The sequence below is a fragment of the Oncorhynchus kisutch genome, linkage group LG21 (genome assembly GCF_002021735.2).
Source record: "Oncorhynchus kisutch isolate 150728-3 linkage group LG21, Okis_V2, whole genome shotgun sequence".
In the NCBI taxonomy this organism is placed as follows: domain Eukaryota; kingdom Metazoa; phylum Chordata; class Actinopteri; order Salmoniformes; family Salmonidae; genus Oncorhynchus; species Oncorhynchus kisutch.
Window position 1 is genome coordinate 21,843,271 of NC_034194.2, and position 16,995 is coordinate 21,860,265.

General features: G+C 43.0%; 2 protein-coding genes across 3 annotated transcripts; one reads left to right on the forward strand and one right to left on the reverse strand.

Moving 5' to 3' along the window:
• The first annotated feature begins 1,111 nt into the window (after window positions 1-1,111).
• On the forward strand, window positions 1,112-6,979 carry LOC109866720 (DNA repair protein RAD51 homolog 1). Of its 2 annotated transcripts, none has more exons than XM_020455531.2 (10): window positions 1,112-1,415; window positions 1,949-2,057; window positions 2,233-2,370; window positions 2,497-2,614; window positions 2,733-2,824; window positions 2,968-3,062; window positions 3,280-3,393; window positions 5,658-5,787; window positions 5,983-6,104; window positions 6,274-6,979. In XM_020455531.2, exons 2-10 carry the CDS (start codon window positions 1,977-1,979, stop codon window positions 6,395-6,397), a joined length of 1,014 nt encoding a protein of 337 aa, XP_020311120.1. In that variant the 5' UTR covers window positions 1,112-1,415; window positions 1,949-1,976; the 3' UTR covers window positions 6,398-6,979. The 2 variants fall into 2 exon arrangements, with proteins under 2 accessions (XP_020311120.1, XP_031656423.1); XM_031800563.1 differs by lacking the exon at window positions 1,112-1,415 and adding an exon at window positions 1,644-1,662.
• A 274-nt stretch (window positions 6,980-7,253) lies between these two features.
• Window positions 7,254-12,656, reverse strand: rmdn3 (regulator of microtubule dynamics 3). Its single transcript, XM_020455235.2, has 12 exons — window positions 11,554-12,656; window positions 11,213-11,390; window positions 10,965-11,105; window positions 9,677-10,016; window positions 9,442-9,544; window positions 9,291-9,351; window positions 9,126-9,201; window positions 8,865-8,942; window positions 8,648-8,746; window positions 8,479-8,532; window positions 8,276-8,356; window positions 7,254-8,180 (listed from the first exon to the last, which is right to left on the reverse strand). The coding sequence occupies exons 1-12, from the start codon at window positions 11,768-11,770 to the stop codon at window positions 8,094-8,096; spliced, it is 1,515 nt and encodes a 504-aa protein (XP_020310824.1). The 5' UTR covers window positions 11,771-12,656; the 3' UTR covers window positions 7,254-8,093.
• Window positions 12,657-16,995: the final 4,339 nt, after the last annotated feature.

Below are 16,995 nucleotides of genomic sequence, written 5' to 3' on the forward strand. Positions count from 1 at the left end.
CGCACACTCACTCACATACAAGCTGCTGCTACTCTGTTTATCTTATATTTTTTTGCAAAAATATATAGCCAAAGGGGCTTTAACACAAATTAAAATTGATATTCGTGCTCCACAGGGTAGAGGTGAGGCCAAATGTAAGATCAGAGCCATTTTGTGTGGCAGAAGAGTTGGGACTCCGAGCCAAAGGCTGGCATTTATATGCCCTCCAAAGAAAGGTTGATGGACCAAGATTCAAAGGTCAGTTTAGGAAGGAAGAGGTGGTGTTTGCTTGGTTGCACCTAGGACATTGTACATTTAAAGTGTCATTACATTTGGTTGGCAAGCATGTGAATGGTTTCTGTACGGCCGGTGTATATGGTTGATGAAACTATGGAGCATGTGCTATTGTATTGTTGTATGTGGAAGAGAGGGAGAGATTAATGTGTAGGGTTATTGAGGTTGGATTGGGTTGGAAGGGTTTGTTAGAAGTTAGTAGGGCTCTTTTTTATTTTCTTAGTAGTGCAGGATCGGGTAGGAGTAGGAGGGTTAGGTTTTCTTAAAGGCCCAGTGCAGTCAACAACACAATTTTCCTGTGTTTTATATATATATATATATATTTCTACAGAATGAGGTTGGAATAATACTGAGAAAGCGTGAAAATGACAATAATGCCCCTTTAGTGTAAGAGCTGTTTGAAAGGACCACCTGAAATTTCAGCCTGTTTTGGTGGAGTTTTGGTCTGCCTGGTGACATTACCAGGCAGTAAATTGGTTAATAGGTCTATAAGAAAGAGAGTTCCAAACCTCTCTGTTAATAACAGCTAGTTTTCCGTTTTCCCCTCCCCACTCAGACCACTCCTAGACAGTCCTAGCAAAATTCTTTGTTGAGAAATATGTCTTTGTGCAGAAGCTATTTTTGTTTCTATTTGACTATTTTAATTGAAAAACAATCACACTTAATTGTTACCCAGAAATGATTTGATATTGTCATAAAAAGGCTGCATTGGACATTTAATGTTTCGTTCAATTCTTATATCTGTGATCTGTGATTGACTTTACACCCGGGTACAGTAGGTGGCGGCATGCACCTCTTAACGTTTGTTTTCGGCCCACTATTATATTAGAAATGAAGAAGAATCCCAGCGCTCTGGACGTCACTAGTTACCACAGACACAAAGTCATAAACCCCGCATATTTCTAGTTTCTCTTCTTAAAATGTGATTTTAACCCTAACCATACTCACATATTTCTAGCCTTACGCCTAACCTGGAATTAAGACCAAAGAGCGAATGTTGTTTTGACCAACTTTGTGGCTGTGGTTACTAGTGAAACCCCAACCCTCGAGTGAAAGGACAGCGTATTTACGTAGCACGCTCAATAGCTAAATTGAGTTACGAGCGGGAGATTTTTGTTCAAGGAAATCAAGAGAAACTGGTGGTAAGTGGACGCTGTTATTGTAACATTGGACATCCTATTCTTCACTTTAAATTAACATAAGCTAGCGACTATTTTGAGCGAAATGTGGATAACTCAGCCTTAGTGAAGTACACGAAAGCAATGTCACAGACCATTTCATTGTTGGCTCAGCTGAACAAATAGCGTAAGATAGCTACGTTTCATAACACAATATCGGTCATATTCAAAGACGGTTCGGTATTTAACGTTAGGTGTTTTTACTATCTAGGTAAGTCTTATATGTTCAAGTAAATTTTTATGTGATAACAAGATGCGAAAAAGTCATCAACAACTTGACTATGTTAGCAAGTCAGTTGCAATTTTCAGTTGTGTAAACTAGCTAACTAGAATAATTTTGGATTCCATTCCAACAAGAAAACAACCCTATCTTGATCAAGTTTAATAGCATTTGAGTGTGTCTCAGTAACTAACACAGAAGGAAACGACTAACGTTATATGCCTTTCAGTTTCACCCTCTGTGAAAACAACTTGACGTTATTTTATGACCTTAACAGACATACCTCGCCTGTCAATAAAAAAAAGATGGCTATGAGAAGCGAGGCCATGGTAGAGGCAGAGGTAGAGGAGGAGAGCTTTGGACCACAGCCACTGAGCAGACTTGAGGTAGGTTTTGGAGCATTTATGCCCATACTCATTTATCTGGCTACAGTATTAGATGTGTGTTTTTTTCTGATATTGACTGAGGATATTCTCTGTACTAGGCAGAACTGACAATCAATATTAAAATGTCTAAACGTCAAATGCATGATTGTAGTGTAATTTGCAATGTCCCACTCAGCAATGTGGCATCAGTGCCAGTGACCTAAAGAAACTGGAGGATGCAGGGTTCCACACCATTGAGGCAGTGGCCTATGCCCCCAAGAAGGAGCTGCTCAACATCAAGGGGATCAGTGAGGCCAAAGCAGACAAAGTCCTGGTTAGGTCACCTTAATTTACCAATCTCTTGAGTTATTTTCTGCTCATTTTGGGTTGCCCACAGCTGATATTAGGCCTGCTATTATGACTGAATGATGTTCCTATACCTCTATGGTAACTCCTTCAGGCTGAAGCTGCCAAACTAGTGCCCATGGGCTTCACCACAGCAACAGAGTTCCACCAACGCAGAGCTGAAATCATCCAGATCTCCACTGGGTCCAAAGAGCTGGACAAGCTGTTACAGGGTGAGGATGGAGTCTCTTTACCAGTTACTTAGAACCTTAGTCATGACTCTGTTTTTCCACTTGCCCATTTTTATTTGTCACTATCATGGGTATGAAAGGCTTTATCACTCTCTCTCAGGTGGGATAGAGACGGGCTCCATCACAGAGATGTTTGGAGAGTTCCGAACAGGAAAGACGCAACTGTGCCACACCCTTGCAGTCACCTGTCAGGTACTTGCCATGATGACATTATTTAGCACTAACAAAGGTAGACTTGGCTGTATACTCCTATCACATCTGCTGACATCTTATGACAATAGCACTCTCAGAACATTGTTTGTGTTCTTGTTCTGTAATGTTTTCCCCCAACTCAGTTGCCCATTGACCAGGGTGGTGGAGAGGGCAAAGCCATGTACATTGACACTGAGGGGACCTTCAGACCAGAGAGGTTACTGGCTGTAGCAGAGAGGTGAGTTCTCTCATGGACCAACACAATAACAATGGAATAACTACTGGGTTATATATATGACACTGACACATATGACACTGAGTGAAATTTGGAGCAACACTATTCCACTACAGGAATAACGCACATCAATTTCTGTCTGTTCAGAGTTACCATAGTACATGCAGTACTTCCTTCAAAAAACTGTACCACACTAGAATGTACTGTTTTTTTTAATTAGGTATGGACTTGTTGGGAGTGACGTTCTGGACAACGTAGCCTACGCTAGGGCCTTTAACACAGACCACCAGACCCAGCTGCTTTACCAAGCCTCAGCCATGATGGCAGAGTCTAGGTCAGACCCCATCCACCCCCCCCTCTCCTCTCCTATCCATCCATCCAACCCCCCTCTTCTCCTCTCCTATCCATCCATCCAACCCCCCTCTTCTATCCATCCAACCCCCCTCTTCTATCCATCCAACCCCCCTCTTCTATCCATCCCCTCTCCTATCCATCCATCCCCCCCTCTCATATCCATCCATCCCCCCCTCTCATATCCATCCCCCCCTCCTATCCATCCATCCCCCTCTCTCCTATCCATCCATCCCTCTCTCCTATCCATCCATCCCCCCTCTCTCCTATCCATCCACCCCCCCCTCTCCTATCCATCCATCCTCTCCTATCCATCCATCCCCCCCCTCTCCTATCCATCCATCCCCCCCCTCTCCTATCCATCCATCCCCCCCTCTCCTATCCATCCATCCCCCCCTCTCCTATCCATCCATCCCCCCCTCTCCTATCCATCCATCCCCCCCTCTCCTATCCATCCACCCCCCCTCTCCTATCCATCCATCCCCCCCTCTCCTATCCATCCACCCCCCCTCTCCTATCCATCCATCCCCCCCTCTCCTATCCATCCATCCCCCCCTCTCCTATCCATCCATCCCCCCCTCTCCTATCCCCCCCTCTCCTATCTATCCATCCCCCCCCTCTCCTATCTATCCATCCCCCCCCTCTCCTATCTATCCATCCCCCCCCTCTCCTATCTATCCATCCCCCCCCTCTCCTATCTATCCATCCCCCCCCTCTCCTATCTATCCATCCCCCCCTCTCCTATCTATCCATCCCCCCCCTCTCCTATCTATCCATCCCCCCCCTCTCCTATCTATCCATCCCCCCCCTCTCCTATCTATCCATCCCCCCCTCTCCTATCTATCCATCCCCCCCTCTCCTATCTATCCATCCCCCCCTCTCCTATCTATCCATCCATCCTCTCCTATCCATCCCCCCCTCTCCTATCCATTCTTCCATCCATCCTCTCCTATCCATCCCCCCCTCTCCTATCCATTCTTCCCCCTATCCCTCATCCACCTCCCCCTCTCCTATCTATCCACCCCCCCTATCCATCCACCCCCCCTCTCCTATCTATCCATCCATCCTATCCATTCTTCCCCCTATCCCTCATCCACCTCCCCCTATCCCTCATCCACCTCCCCCTCTCCTATCCATCCATCCCCCCCTATCCCATCCATCCTCTCCTATCCATTCTTCCCCCTATCCCTCATCCACCTCCCCCTCTCCTATCTATCCATCCCCCCCCTCTCCTATCTATCCATCCCCCCCCCCCTCCTATCTATCCATCCCCCCCCCTCTCCTATCTATCCATCCCCCCCCCTCTCCTATCTATCCATCCCCCCCCCTCTCCTATCTATCCATCCCCCCCCCCTCTCCTATCTATCCATCCCCCCCCTCTCCTATCTATCCATCCCCCCCCCCTCTCCTATCTATCCACCCCCCCCCCTCTATCTATCCATCCCCCCCCTCTCCTATCTGTCCATCCTCTCCTATCTATCCATCCCCCCCCTCTCCTATCTATCCACCCCCTCTATCTATCCATCCCCCCCCTCTATCTATCCATCCCCCCCCTCTCCTATCTATCCATCCCCCCCTCTCCTATCTATCCATCATCCCCTCTCCTATCTATCCATCCATCCCCTCTCCTATCTATCCATCCATCCCCTCTCCTATCTATCCATCCATCCCCTCTCCTATCTATCCATCCATCCCCTCTCCTATCTATCCATCCATCCCCTCTCCTATCCATTCTTCCCCCTATCCCTCATCCACCTCCCCCTCTCCTATCTATCCATCCCCACCCTCTCCTATCCATCCATCCCCTCTCCTATCCATTCTTCCCCCTATCCCTCATCCACCTCCCCCTCTCCTATCCATCCATCCCCCCCTATCCCATCCATCCATCCTCTCCTATCCATCCCCCCCCCCCCCCTCTCCTATCCATCCATCCCCCCCTATCCCATCCATCCATCCTCTCCTATCCATCCCCCCCTATCCCATCCATCCATCCTCTCCTATCCATTCTTCCCCCTATCCCTCATCCACCTCCCCCTCTCCTCGATCCATCTATCCCTCCCTTAACCCTGTTCCTGAGGGTTTTGATCCTTCAAATGTTTTTCTATTTCTCCCATTCCTTTTGTTCCTTCCATGTTGATAGTATTGTTTATGACATGAATTGAAGTGATCTGGAATAAGGCCACTACCCTCTGGTCACCCAGTCTGCAACGCTATACATCTCTAACCATATGGCCCCTTCTCTCTCAGGTATGCCATGCTGATAGTGGACAGTGCCATGGCCCTCTACAGGACAGACTACTCAGGGAGGGGAGAGCTCGCTGCACGGCAAGGCCACCTGGGACGCTTCCTGAGAATGCTGCTGAGACTAGCAGATGAAGTAAGGCCAGGGTTAGAATTACAGGGGCTTTGTCTGTTTGCTGAATTCCTTATCCATGACTCTAGTGTCGATATATTAATACAATTGATTTGTCAGTAATGTTCTGAACACTACCTTATGGGCCCATTATGTGTGTGCACAACTCTCTTCACAGTATAGTCATAATGCTAAACTTAGTCTCTCTCGCCTTGTCAGTTTGGCGTTGCCGTTGTGATAACCAATCAGGTGGTGGCCCAGGTAGACGGTGCTGCTATGTTCTCTGCAGACCCTAAAAAACCCATCGGGGGCAACATCATGGCACATGCGTCCACTACACGGTGAGTAGCTCCATTGACCACATTGGGCGTTGCAGAATAAAGACTGGGGGTTCGGTTTTTTACATTCTGCTCCCTATCTGTTACGTTCTAATGGTTTCTAACATAGCATGCCACTTGTTAAGCCCCTGATGTTCTAGAGCAATTTAGCTAAACCTCTCCTTGTTTTTAGACTGTACTTGAGGAAAGGCCGTGGGGAGACGAGGATCTGCAAAATCTATGACTCACCCTGCCTCCCTGAGTCTGAAGCCATGTTTGCCATCAACGCAGACGGGGTGGGTGATGCCAAGGACTGAGCTCAGTTGGAACCATGCCAGGAGGTGAGAGCATGGTTGCATTTCATGAGGCCATGCCCCTCACCCGCCACTGTAGACTTGCACAATGGCAGCTCTCTTGGGCTGTGTACACTTCCCTGAGGTAAGGGCTAATATGGGAGATGCTGGCCATAATGGCTACTTTGCATGGAGTGTTGCCCATTGCCCAGAAGAACTCAGTGATGCACATGCTTAGGCCAACACTATATACAGATCTGTATGGCCCTAAGAAGCTGAGAACCAGAGGGAGCTCAGCTTCACATAAATGTGGATTTTTTTTCACCAAACCAATAGACAATTCTTGTATTAACGCCACTGGAGGATATGGACTTATTTAAGAAATGTGTTGTATTGTGACTTCGGTTTTTCAAGGATGTCTGGTTTTCTACAAGTGTTCTTCGGATTTGACATTCCCACTGTATATCAGATCTATTCTGTTATTAAGAGCAGATGTTTGAGTAAACATACAAGTACAGACCCCTTGAAACTCCATTTTCCCTATCATTACAGAACTATACTTTCTGTATAAGATGCATTGTATTAAAACCATTAGGATACCCTGTCTCTGGTCTACATCTGAAGTTATTTGAATTCTGACAGTTGACAAATCATAATTTCCCAATTGTACTAATGACCAGTAAAAAATACCATGGCAATTGTTGATCATTTTTGGCAACAGATTACCATACGGACAGTGAATAAACAAAGATGCATTTAACTGAAGTGATCATGAATATACTGCAAGTAAATCCTTCCTATAGTATCGGGATCAGTACAATAAAATGCTTTTCAAAACCAGGCCAGTTTCACAACTCACAGGGAAAGATTATGACAGGACATCCATTAAAGGACTTTATTTTACCAGGTAAGTTGACTGCGAACACATTCTCACTTACAGGAATGTGTATATGAATGTTAAGCAATAACTTGCCCTATTGAAACCAGCAAATGGAGGAATATAAATGCAATGAGTGTCAAGCAAACGTTATCTTTAACAAACAAATAAATAATCAAAGGTAAACATTTTCTCAAACAAATCAAAGGCAGCATAACACTCTGGAATGAAATAAAGTAGACAACCTAAGGGTCCATGCTTCTAAAATGCTATTACATGGACTTAAGACTGGACTTGTGCTTAGGTCATTGAAACATTACACTAAATCTTTAATAATAATCTTGCTATCTATATGAGCTGTGAGGCTAAAGGGGGACATGTTTTGATCCAATTTGATTTTACATTTAGGATAGGTTGTCAACATTGTATCACAACACCATCTAAACAACGGTAGGGCTTATGTTTGTACAGGGGAATTAGTCCCGATCTAAGTTACTCTCCACACAATGCACACATTTGGTCAACACTAGCAAGAAACAAACATGCTAAATTACAGTAGTACCGGTTAGATGAAAGTGCTTTGAAAACATAGCATATTAAGTGAAGTGAAAGGCAAAGATCATTCTGAAAAAGGTACTTACTCCAATTGAGAGGTCATGTGACTGCAATATAAATAGCTCACTCCATATCGATTCAGTGACATAGGAAGTTGAATATCTACTTGGCGTACTGAGGAGAGAGAAAGTTGTCGGTAGACGTTTCTACTACACAGCTGATTGGGTGGCCTGTGATGAGCAGACTAGTTTGCCAATGGCCATCCAGTGGCAACTGCTGTGTCCTGCGCTATTTGTCCCCACCGTCAAGAGAGAGCTCAGTCACTTTGTCAATCAAGGCTCCCAGCTCTGCCTCCAACTTAGCACTATCCTCCTCCTAAAGAATGAAAAGAAAGGTAAGTGCTGCCTAGCAAAGTCAACCCTGTGTGCACAGTGAGTGCTCATCTCCATCTCAAAGGAATGTTTGCTTACCTCACTGGAGCCACTAGGCATCTTCAACGCCAACAGGGCCCAGTTTTTGGCTTCTGACACATTCCCCAGCTCCTTGTGACACTAGAAATCAAAACCACCAAGAGAACAATCAGAGGATCAAAAAAGTTACCTTTTACACTAGTTACAAACTGGAGAAATCCACTGTTTAATTGATCTTGTCTACAGAAGTGCATTTCCAATACCTTGGCGATGTAAAGTCTCACTGTCTTGGAGAATCCTGGGTTCAGCTCCTCTGCCTGAAATCAAACAAGGTGGAATAAAAAAATAAAACTGACAAAACATTTAAATGATTTTTATCCCTTCTGTATAGAGGCTAGCAGTCGATTTGGCTTTGGGCAACTGATTAAGTACCTTGAGGAAGTTTCCAAGGGCGTCGTCGAGAGTAGATGTTGGTGGTTTGTCATACAAGGCAGCTGCCGCCTTCCTCTCCAGCCAGCCAAGAGTGGAAACCTACAGAGGAAAAAGGATAGGAAACACGTTTTAGTTAGCATAGGACTGGTTGTATGGCTGTTGTTTTTCAGTCAAGTCCCAAGATAAGGATTTGGGATAAAAAGCTTGTTCAGCTTACCTCATAACACCAGCGCCCCAAAAGGTAGAAACACAATGGGTCATCGTCCCTAAGGGCAATCGCTCGGTCTAAATGCTCCTAGCACAAAGGAAGGGTGAATAGTGCATACAAAAGTCACTTTCATTGTTTATCGTTTACAACATTTTAGAAAAGTGTAGATCTTGACATTCACAATTGTTTTCTGATATAGATTACACTTTATGAACGGAGGACTTGGATGACTATTCCAATAGGATTCTGAATAGAGTAACAAAAACACACCTTTAGAATGTGACTGCTTTTCAGTTTGCTATGCATAGTCTCATATTGGGAGGTAAGGCCTGTGAGAACAGCAAACCTGTGGAGTATTGAAAGAGATTAAAAATATATATTTTACCATTTTGCAAAGGGTCAGCACAACATCTCTGACGGTTTTCAGTGACTCACCACTTGTGACATTCCGCATTCAGGCCATTCTTCTTTAGAGCAAACTCTGCTTCTTCCCGACCTGTGGAGAATAGATCAAAGGTCAAAAGCGAACCATCTGACAGTGCATGTTAAAGTGAGAGTTCACTACAAAATCAAATGTTTTCTTTACCTTGTTCTGCATAAGACTTCTTCTCCTGCTTGTCCTCGGTAGAATCATACATGTCACTGTAGGCACGGGCCAGTCGCCATAGAAACTCCCTGCTGTCGCCATACTGGTATCACAAAAAAACAAAATATGACAGATGTAGCTAGACTGAACAAAAAAATATTTCAACTTCAGAAACATGAAAATAAAATTTGCCACAAAAGATTCACATTCTCAGACTCCTTTCATTTGGACTGACCTGTAGCTTGTTGGCAAGGAGCAGATGGAAGCCCTCTGCCTTCAGCCTAGCGTCACCCGTATGAAGGATATCACTCTGGGCCAGGAGTAATGCCAACTCCCCACTTGGCACTTCAGCCATCACCTCCAACATCTCCTCCTCATCGTCATCATCATTATCTTCGTCTTCCTCCTGTGGTTCCTCTCCCTCCTCCTGGGAGTCCTCCTGGCGTAGAGTGATGGTCGTGGCACAGCTCTTGTCCTCATCGGAATCCTCCTCCGGCTCTCTTTCTGCCTCCTTGTCGGTCTCCCGATCCGTGTCCCGATCCGTGTAGTCTGACTCAGCGTTGGCGGTGGAGTACCTGAGACAGTATAGGCAGACAGTTAATGTCACTACAAAAGTATAGTCCACAAAAATGGTGTTGTTCCGTGACCCAGGAAACAAAACGTCAAAAACATTACATAGGTAATGTTATGAATATGAACACTGTTTCAAACTTGTAAAAGTTGCACATTAGTTATGTTTAACAAAAGTGAAGATTTTATGTCGCAAAATCATAGCGCATCTTGTGTAATTTCCCTAGCAATGTTCCGACATTGCCATGTTTCACCTTGGTTACTTTTGTTGCACACTGCCTCACAGAACTATGTGAGATCAGTGCCCATCCTTGCATAAGCTCAAGCAACACATTACCGATCCTTCACAGATCCAGTTGAAACACAAAACAAATAAATGTTTTAACCATATACAGTGGTTCTCAGTTAATCTAAGACATTTTGGCAGGTGTATTTAGCCTACATCATTATTTTACCTGCTAGCCAAACTAAAGACAGCACATCGTTTTCTAGATAATACAGCTCACAAAACATTTAAGGTCACGACAGCTACATAAAGCGCTGTTCTGGCATCTGAGAAATCAATTTAGCAGCTTTCAACAGCTTTTTATCTTGTATTATTTCGGATTCCTCAGATCCGGTACATACCTTGCTTTCTGCAAGCATGGACAACAAAATGTGCGTAACAATTGCAACCTCATTGCTGCTAGGGGAAATGACCCAAAATGCACTATGATTTCAAAATTGTACCTTTGCTTTAATATTTAACGTGCAACTTTTACAAGTTTGAACCACACAGTGTTCATATTCATAAAATTAAGGAATGTAATGATGTTGAAACTGTTGTTTTCTGGGTCACAGAATGCCTTTTCTGAAGCCTTTTTTGGTGGGTGGCTCGTGGACAATTAGTCCTATGCTAGTCATGTTCTTACAATGCTATCTATCCCAGTGATTGCAGTCCATGCTGATCTTACCCTCCCTCGCTGGTCTCCCCTCCATACACGCCTTGACTGGCAGAGAAATAGATGGAGCTGGAGCTCATGGAGTCAGTGCGTTCCCGATGGCTGATGATGTGGCGGCGTCTGCGTGCCCTCTGGCTATCCTCAACACCCTTCCTGCACAGAGCAGCAAAGAGACATTCAACATACATGTCTTGAACAAAAGACACTGAACAAAAAACCTGAAACATGATATGTGGCCACCACCAAACACCACCACTCACTTGACATCCTGGATAATCTGCTGGGCGATGTCCTGCAGGCCAGTCCTGAGCTCAGCCACCTCGAAGCGGAGGGAAGACACACAGGTCAGCACCTCATCCAGTTGGTTCCTCAGCTCCACCTGCTCAGGGGACAACCCCTGCACCACCGCCTCCAGGGCCTGCTGCTGGGCCACCACCTCTGTGGAGGGACAAACAGAGACAGAAGAGATATAGCTAGGTTGTCTGGGGGGGGGGGGGGGGGGGGGGGGATACTCATTACAAACGTGCAGACAGCTAGACACACACACAAACGGACATAGTCTCAGATTATGCTGCTATGCCATGCAGTGTTTACCACCTACCTTGTTCAAGTGACTCAATCTGAAGGGGTGTTCCATCTGGGCTGTCTATCAAGTACTCAGGGGGGTTAGTGTGGAGTAATAATGTTTGAGATCTTCTTCTACTAATTTCTTTGTAGATTATTAATGTAATCAAGCCTACACCCGCGGTGGCTCCTACACCCAGTCCTATCATCCAATTTCTCCCTAACGGCTTCATGTTGTGCCAAATTGGGACCATAGCAACTTCTTTAGTTATCTTATTTAGCTAAGTTTTTGTTTGATAATTTCCTTGGTCTATTGATAAATTTCTAGCTAGCTAGCTAGATAAATTACTTATAGGGTACTGGCAATAACTTTCTGTCCGTCTCGAAAACCCTCATGGTAGCGATATTGATAACGTTAGCCACTTTTGCTTTCGAAATGATCTGACAGCTAGCTAGCTTACTAGCATAGATAGAGTGAAATAAACGCTGAATTTTAAGGTTAGATAGCTATCTTGCAATCAATAACGCCAAGCTATCTGACATCTTTAGCTTTGTTAATCAATATTTAGCATTTGCTGTAAATAAAATAAAGATCTGCTAGCAAGCAATGTTAGCTAGTTAGGAACGATTAATATCGTCACCCTCGGTTCTAGCTGTCAAATCAAGACGCTCGCATCGTGGTACTACTGACAGTGTGACGACTAGCAATCGTTTCAGGAAAATGCTCTTAAATTATCTCAGCTAGCTACCTACTCTATTCCCGCCTGCTGATAAGATACGTTTAATTGGTATAATGTAAGAACAGTAACCTTAAAACGCCACATTCGCTTGCATTTCGATCTGTGCGGAGGGGGAAGATAAAAATGCTGGACTCCATGAAACGTGTCACATATGAATAATTCCGTCGAGAAACTATGTTTCCATAAACGTTTCTAAATGTCTTTGGGAGATTTATTTTGCGACCAAAAATTGTTTCCCAGCTATTTAAATTATCATCACCAAACATCGGTTTTATGATAGGCAAGGTTCTTGCAAGTCAATAATATTTTTTGTATTTATCATTTAGGCTACTTTTCCAGTGTAACATTTGTTTGTAGCACATTTGATTGAACTAGACCAGGGCAATCCAACCCTATTTCTGGAGAGCTACCGTCCTGTGGTTTTTGCTCCAACCCTAGTCGATCACACCTGATTCTAATAATTAGCTAGTTGATAAGAATTAGTTTAATTAAAACTGGAGATGGAGTGAAAATCTACAGGAGGTTAGGTGTCCAGCAAAAGGGTTGGAGAAACCGCAAAACTAATTTGGTGAGTGAAATGTCCAGCAAAAGGGTTGGAGAAACCGCAAAACTAATTTGGTGAGTGAAAATGTATCTAGGAAAACATGTTTTTCAATATCTTTCGGGTTTTCCAGTAATATTTCCTCAGCACACGAATGACAAGTTCACAGACAGAGTTTAAAACAATCTGTCATTTTACTGTAACATAGCCTTAAAGGATATTAAAGATAGTGTCTGTTCACTTGTCATTTTAATCAGTGCACAAACCACTCACCCAGTTAGCTCTATCATCTGAAGCAACCACCGAGCGTTATTTTTCCACACGGAGAGCGACATCAAAAAGTCCATCTGGAAAGTTTTTTTTTTTAAGGATGCATAGATACTCATCAGCACACTATTCTGCCTGGTCAGTAGCCTATTTCTATTTTCATCATTGATTTATGCATATGTTGCGAGCGACATGCAGTGGTGGAAAAAGTATCCAATTGTCATACTTGAGTAAAATGTATAGTTACCTTAATCAATAGTTACTCAAGTAAAAGTAAGTCCCCTTGTAAAATACCACTTGAGTAAAAGTATTTGGTTCTAAATTTACTTAAGTATCTAAAGTAAAAGTATAAATCATCTCGAATTCCATCTAATAAGCAAAGGTGGCACCATTTTCATGTTTTTAAAATGTATGGATAGCCAGGGGCGCACTCAGACATCAATTACAAAAGAAGCATTTGCGTTTAGTGAGTTCACCAGATCAGAGGCAGTAGGGATGACCATGTGTTGTCTTGATAAGTGTGTGAATTGGACCATTTTCTTGTCCTGCTAAGCATTCAATATGTTTTCAACACTTTGCTGTGTCAGTTAAAATGTGTGGATTAGATTTTATTTAGGAATGTAGTGAAGTTGTCATTTTTATAGTTAAGTACAGATGCCCCAAAAAACTACTTAAGGAGTACTTTAAACTATTTTGACTTAAGTACCTTCCACCACTGGTGACATGTATGTCTGCTACAATGTGTTTTATGTAACTACAGCTACACAATTCTCAATTTAATGTAAACATGTGTTGTGGCATTTCTGCAATTTGTGTAAGAACTAATTTGCCATAGCAAATGAGAAAAATGTCAGTCCAAATGCCGAATTGCATTTGGGAGGTCATTGAAATGTAATTTTACCTTGCATTGTCACTGTGCTTTAGGAGACTGGTCCAACAAGGGTTGGTGGTGAGTTTTCAGACCCATCCATAAACTACTTATGAGCCAGAAAGACATTTAGAAACAACTTGTGATGAATTTGAATAATTTACAGTTTTTTTTTTTTAAAGCTCAGAATGTGCAGTCTAACAAGTGTTTTAACATGCCTTCATAGGGCAAACAAATGCCCTGGTGTTACTTTGAGTTTCTTTATGAATTTACAACAAATACCCAAACACCATAGTGTTTGTTTATAAAGCCTTTTGTCTGCCATGGATTTGCAAGGTACATACTTTCTATTATGATGCATAATAAGGCAAATAATAACTAGATAATTGCATTTACAGTTGGGAGTACCATGTGGATGAGCCTCCCTGGGTGATTCTGGAGAAGCTGGGCTTCTCTGCAGTGACCATGACAGGTGTGGGGCAAACACTGTTGTGGCATCAACTGTACACAAGCACACCATGTGACAGTCATTACACAAACCACTGGGTGTCACTGCTGCAACAAGGCAGGAGTATTTTCACTGTAGTCGGTCAGAATTGTACTACTGCATCACTGTGTGTTTGATTGGAGGGGTGTCCATGGTCAGTGCTAACTTTGGTGAGGATGTCTTTTTTTTCTCTCTAATGTATGTCGGTGTCATTTTATTGTTGATAATAGAATATGACGTGGCTACAGTACTGATGTCATAGTGTAACTACAGTGCCGTCAAAGTATTCACCCTGCTGGACTTTTTCCAGATTGTGTTACAGGCTGATGGATTTTAAATGGATTTTGTCACTGGCCTGCACACAATACCCTATAATGTCAAAGTGGAATTACTTTTTTAGGCATTTTTATAAAATAGCTTAACATTAAAAGCTGAAATGTCTTGAGTCAACTATTCAAGTTATGGCAAGCCTAAATACGTTTAGGAGTCAAGGTTTGCTTAATTTGCATGGCCTTACCCTGTTTGACTACCTCGTCTCTGTACCCCACACAATTTTCTGTAAGGTCCCTCAGTCGAGCTGTGAATTTCAAACCGATTCAACCATATAGACTAGGGAGGTTTTCCAATGCTTCACAAATAAGGGCATCTATTGGTGGTAGATACATTTTTTTTAAATAAATTAAAGAGACATAATTACCCCCAGTCACTACAAACATACATGCGTCCTTCCTAAATCTGGGGATTTCACCATGAGGACAGTGGTGACTTTCAAACAGATTTTAATGACTGTGATAAGAGAACTGAGGATGGATCGACAACATTTTAGTTACTCCACAATTATAACCTATTTGACAGAATGGGAAGGTAGGCTTTACAGATTTTTTTTTTCAAATGTGCATGCTGTTTGTCATAAGACACTAAAGTAAAAAGTAAAATGTGGCAAAGAAATTAACTTTGTCCTGAGTACAAAGTCTTATGTTTGGGGCAAATTCAACACATCACTGAACTCTTCACTCTTCATATTTTCAAGCATAGTGTTGGCTGTATCATGTTATGGGTATGCTTGTCATTGACAAGGACTAGGGAGTTTTGGGCTGAAAAGAAACCGAATCGAGCTAAGCACAGGCAAAATCCTAGAAAAGTTGGTCTGCTTTCCAACTGACACTGGGAAACAAATGCACCTTTCAGCAGGACAATAACTTAAAACACAAGGCTAAATATACACAAGGTGCTTACCAAGAAGACAGTGAATGTTCCTGAGTGGTCTAGTTAGTTTAGTTTTGACTTGAATCTGCTTGAAAATCTATGGCAAGACATGAAAATGGCTGTCTAGCAATGATGAACAACCAACTTGACAGAGCTTGAAGAATTAAAAAGAATGTGGAAATGTTGCACAATCCAGGTGGGCAAAGCTCTTAGTCTTACCCAGAAAGACTCACAGCTGTAATCGCTGCCAATGGTGACTCTATGTATTGACGCAGGGGTGTGAATACTTACAGTATGTAGATGAGATTTCTGTATTTCAATACATTTGCAGAAATGTTTTTACTTTGTCACTATGTGCTAGTGTGTGTAGATAGGTGAGAAAAATAATAATTTGAATTCAGCCTGTATAACAAGGGATATGAATATACTTTTGAGACGTTCAAACAAATTGAACAATGATGTAGCTACATTCACTATTGCACATACAGTCCTCTGTCACTAAATTGTTGGTTGTGACAAATCTTACGTTGCACATTTGGTATCATGTATTTTAAGACCTCAGTAAATCACAAAATAAAGTTACCCCAGTTTTTGTGTCAATGTTTTCTCATCATATGCTGTTTATTTATGACTGCAATGTTCCAATCTATTGTATTCCTCTTGCATACCAGTAGTAATTGTGTAAAGTGGTTTGTACCAGTGGCCCAAGGCTCTATACACAGATTTTTTTAACAAGTAGAATTTTACAAGTTTCGTGTGAACCTGCCACAGAGTTGAAGGGGGATGTTCATGCTGTTTCTGTCTGTTAAAGTCATCAGAGATGGAATTAGGGTTCACTGGCAAAGTAAGTTTTTATTTTTGGCTGTTTTCTTGCTCTCTCTTCACAGCTCACAATACCAGTCACTGACAGACGTAAACTAGAGATCTTAGCCGATGAGTGACATCCCTTATTTGGCTACAACAGGTCTAAGGTGCGCAAAGTGAGTGTCTGCCTCCCATATTGCTCTGTGCATTTTTCGCAAGCTTCAGATTAATTTACCATTTGTCATCTTCCTTCTGCTGCAGAGGGGAAATGCTTATGGAATCTGAAATAGCCTGGTAGGCTATTTCTCACAGGGGATCTTCACCTGAGCATGTTAGTGAGATCTGTGCAACAGTCTCAGATCAACAGCACTGACACACATTTACCCCACCAGACATGCCACCAGGGGTGTTTTTACAGTCCCCAGGTCTAGAACAAATTCATGGAAACGTACAGTATTATACAGAGCCATGAGTGCCTGGAACTCCCTTCCATCTTCTATAGCGCAAGAGAACAGCAGACCTGGTTTCAAAAACAATTAAAGCAACACCTCATGGAACAATGCCTC

Excerpts from the sequence above, each read along its gene's own strand:
- LOC109866720 (XM_020455531.2), top strand. The coding sequence starts at position 1,977 with ATGGCTATGAGAAGCGAGGCCATGGTAGAGGCAGAGGTAGAGGAGGAG. Across the intron at positions 3,063-3,279 it reads TTACTGGCTGTAGCAGAGAG|GTATGGACTTGTTGGGAGTG; the intron begins GTGAGTTCTCTC and ends TTTTTTAATTAG. Across the intron at positions 5,788-5,982 it reads TGCTGAGACTAGCAGATGAA|TTTGGCGTTGCCGTTGTGAT; the intron begins GTAAGGCCAGGG and ends TCGCCTTGTCAG.
- rmdn3 (XM_020455235.2), bottom strand. The coding sequence starts at position 11,770 with ATGGTCCCAATTTGGCACAACATGAAGCCGTTAGGGAGAAATTGGATG. Across the intron at positions 11,391-11,553 it reads GATTGAGTCACTTGAACAAG|AGGTGGTGGCCCAGCAGCAG; the intron begins GTAGGTGGTAAA and ends GTCCCTCCACAG. Across the intron at positions 8,943-9,125 it reads AAAGCAGTCACATTCTAAAG|GAGCATTTAGACCGAGCGAT; the intron begins GTGTGTTTTTGT and ends CCTTTGTGCTAG.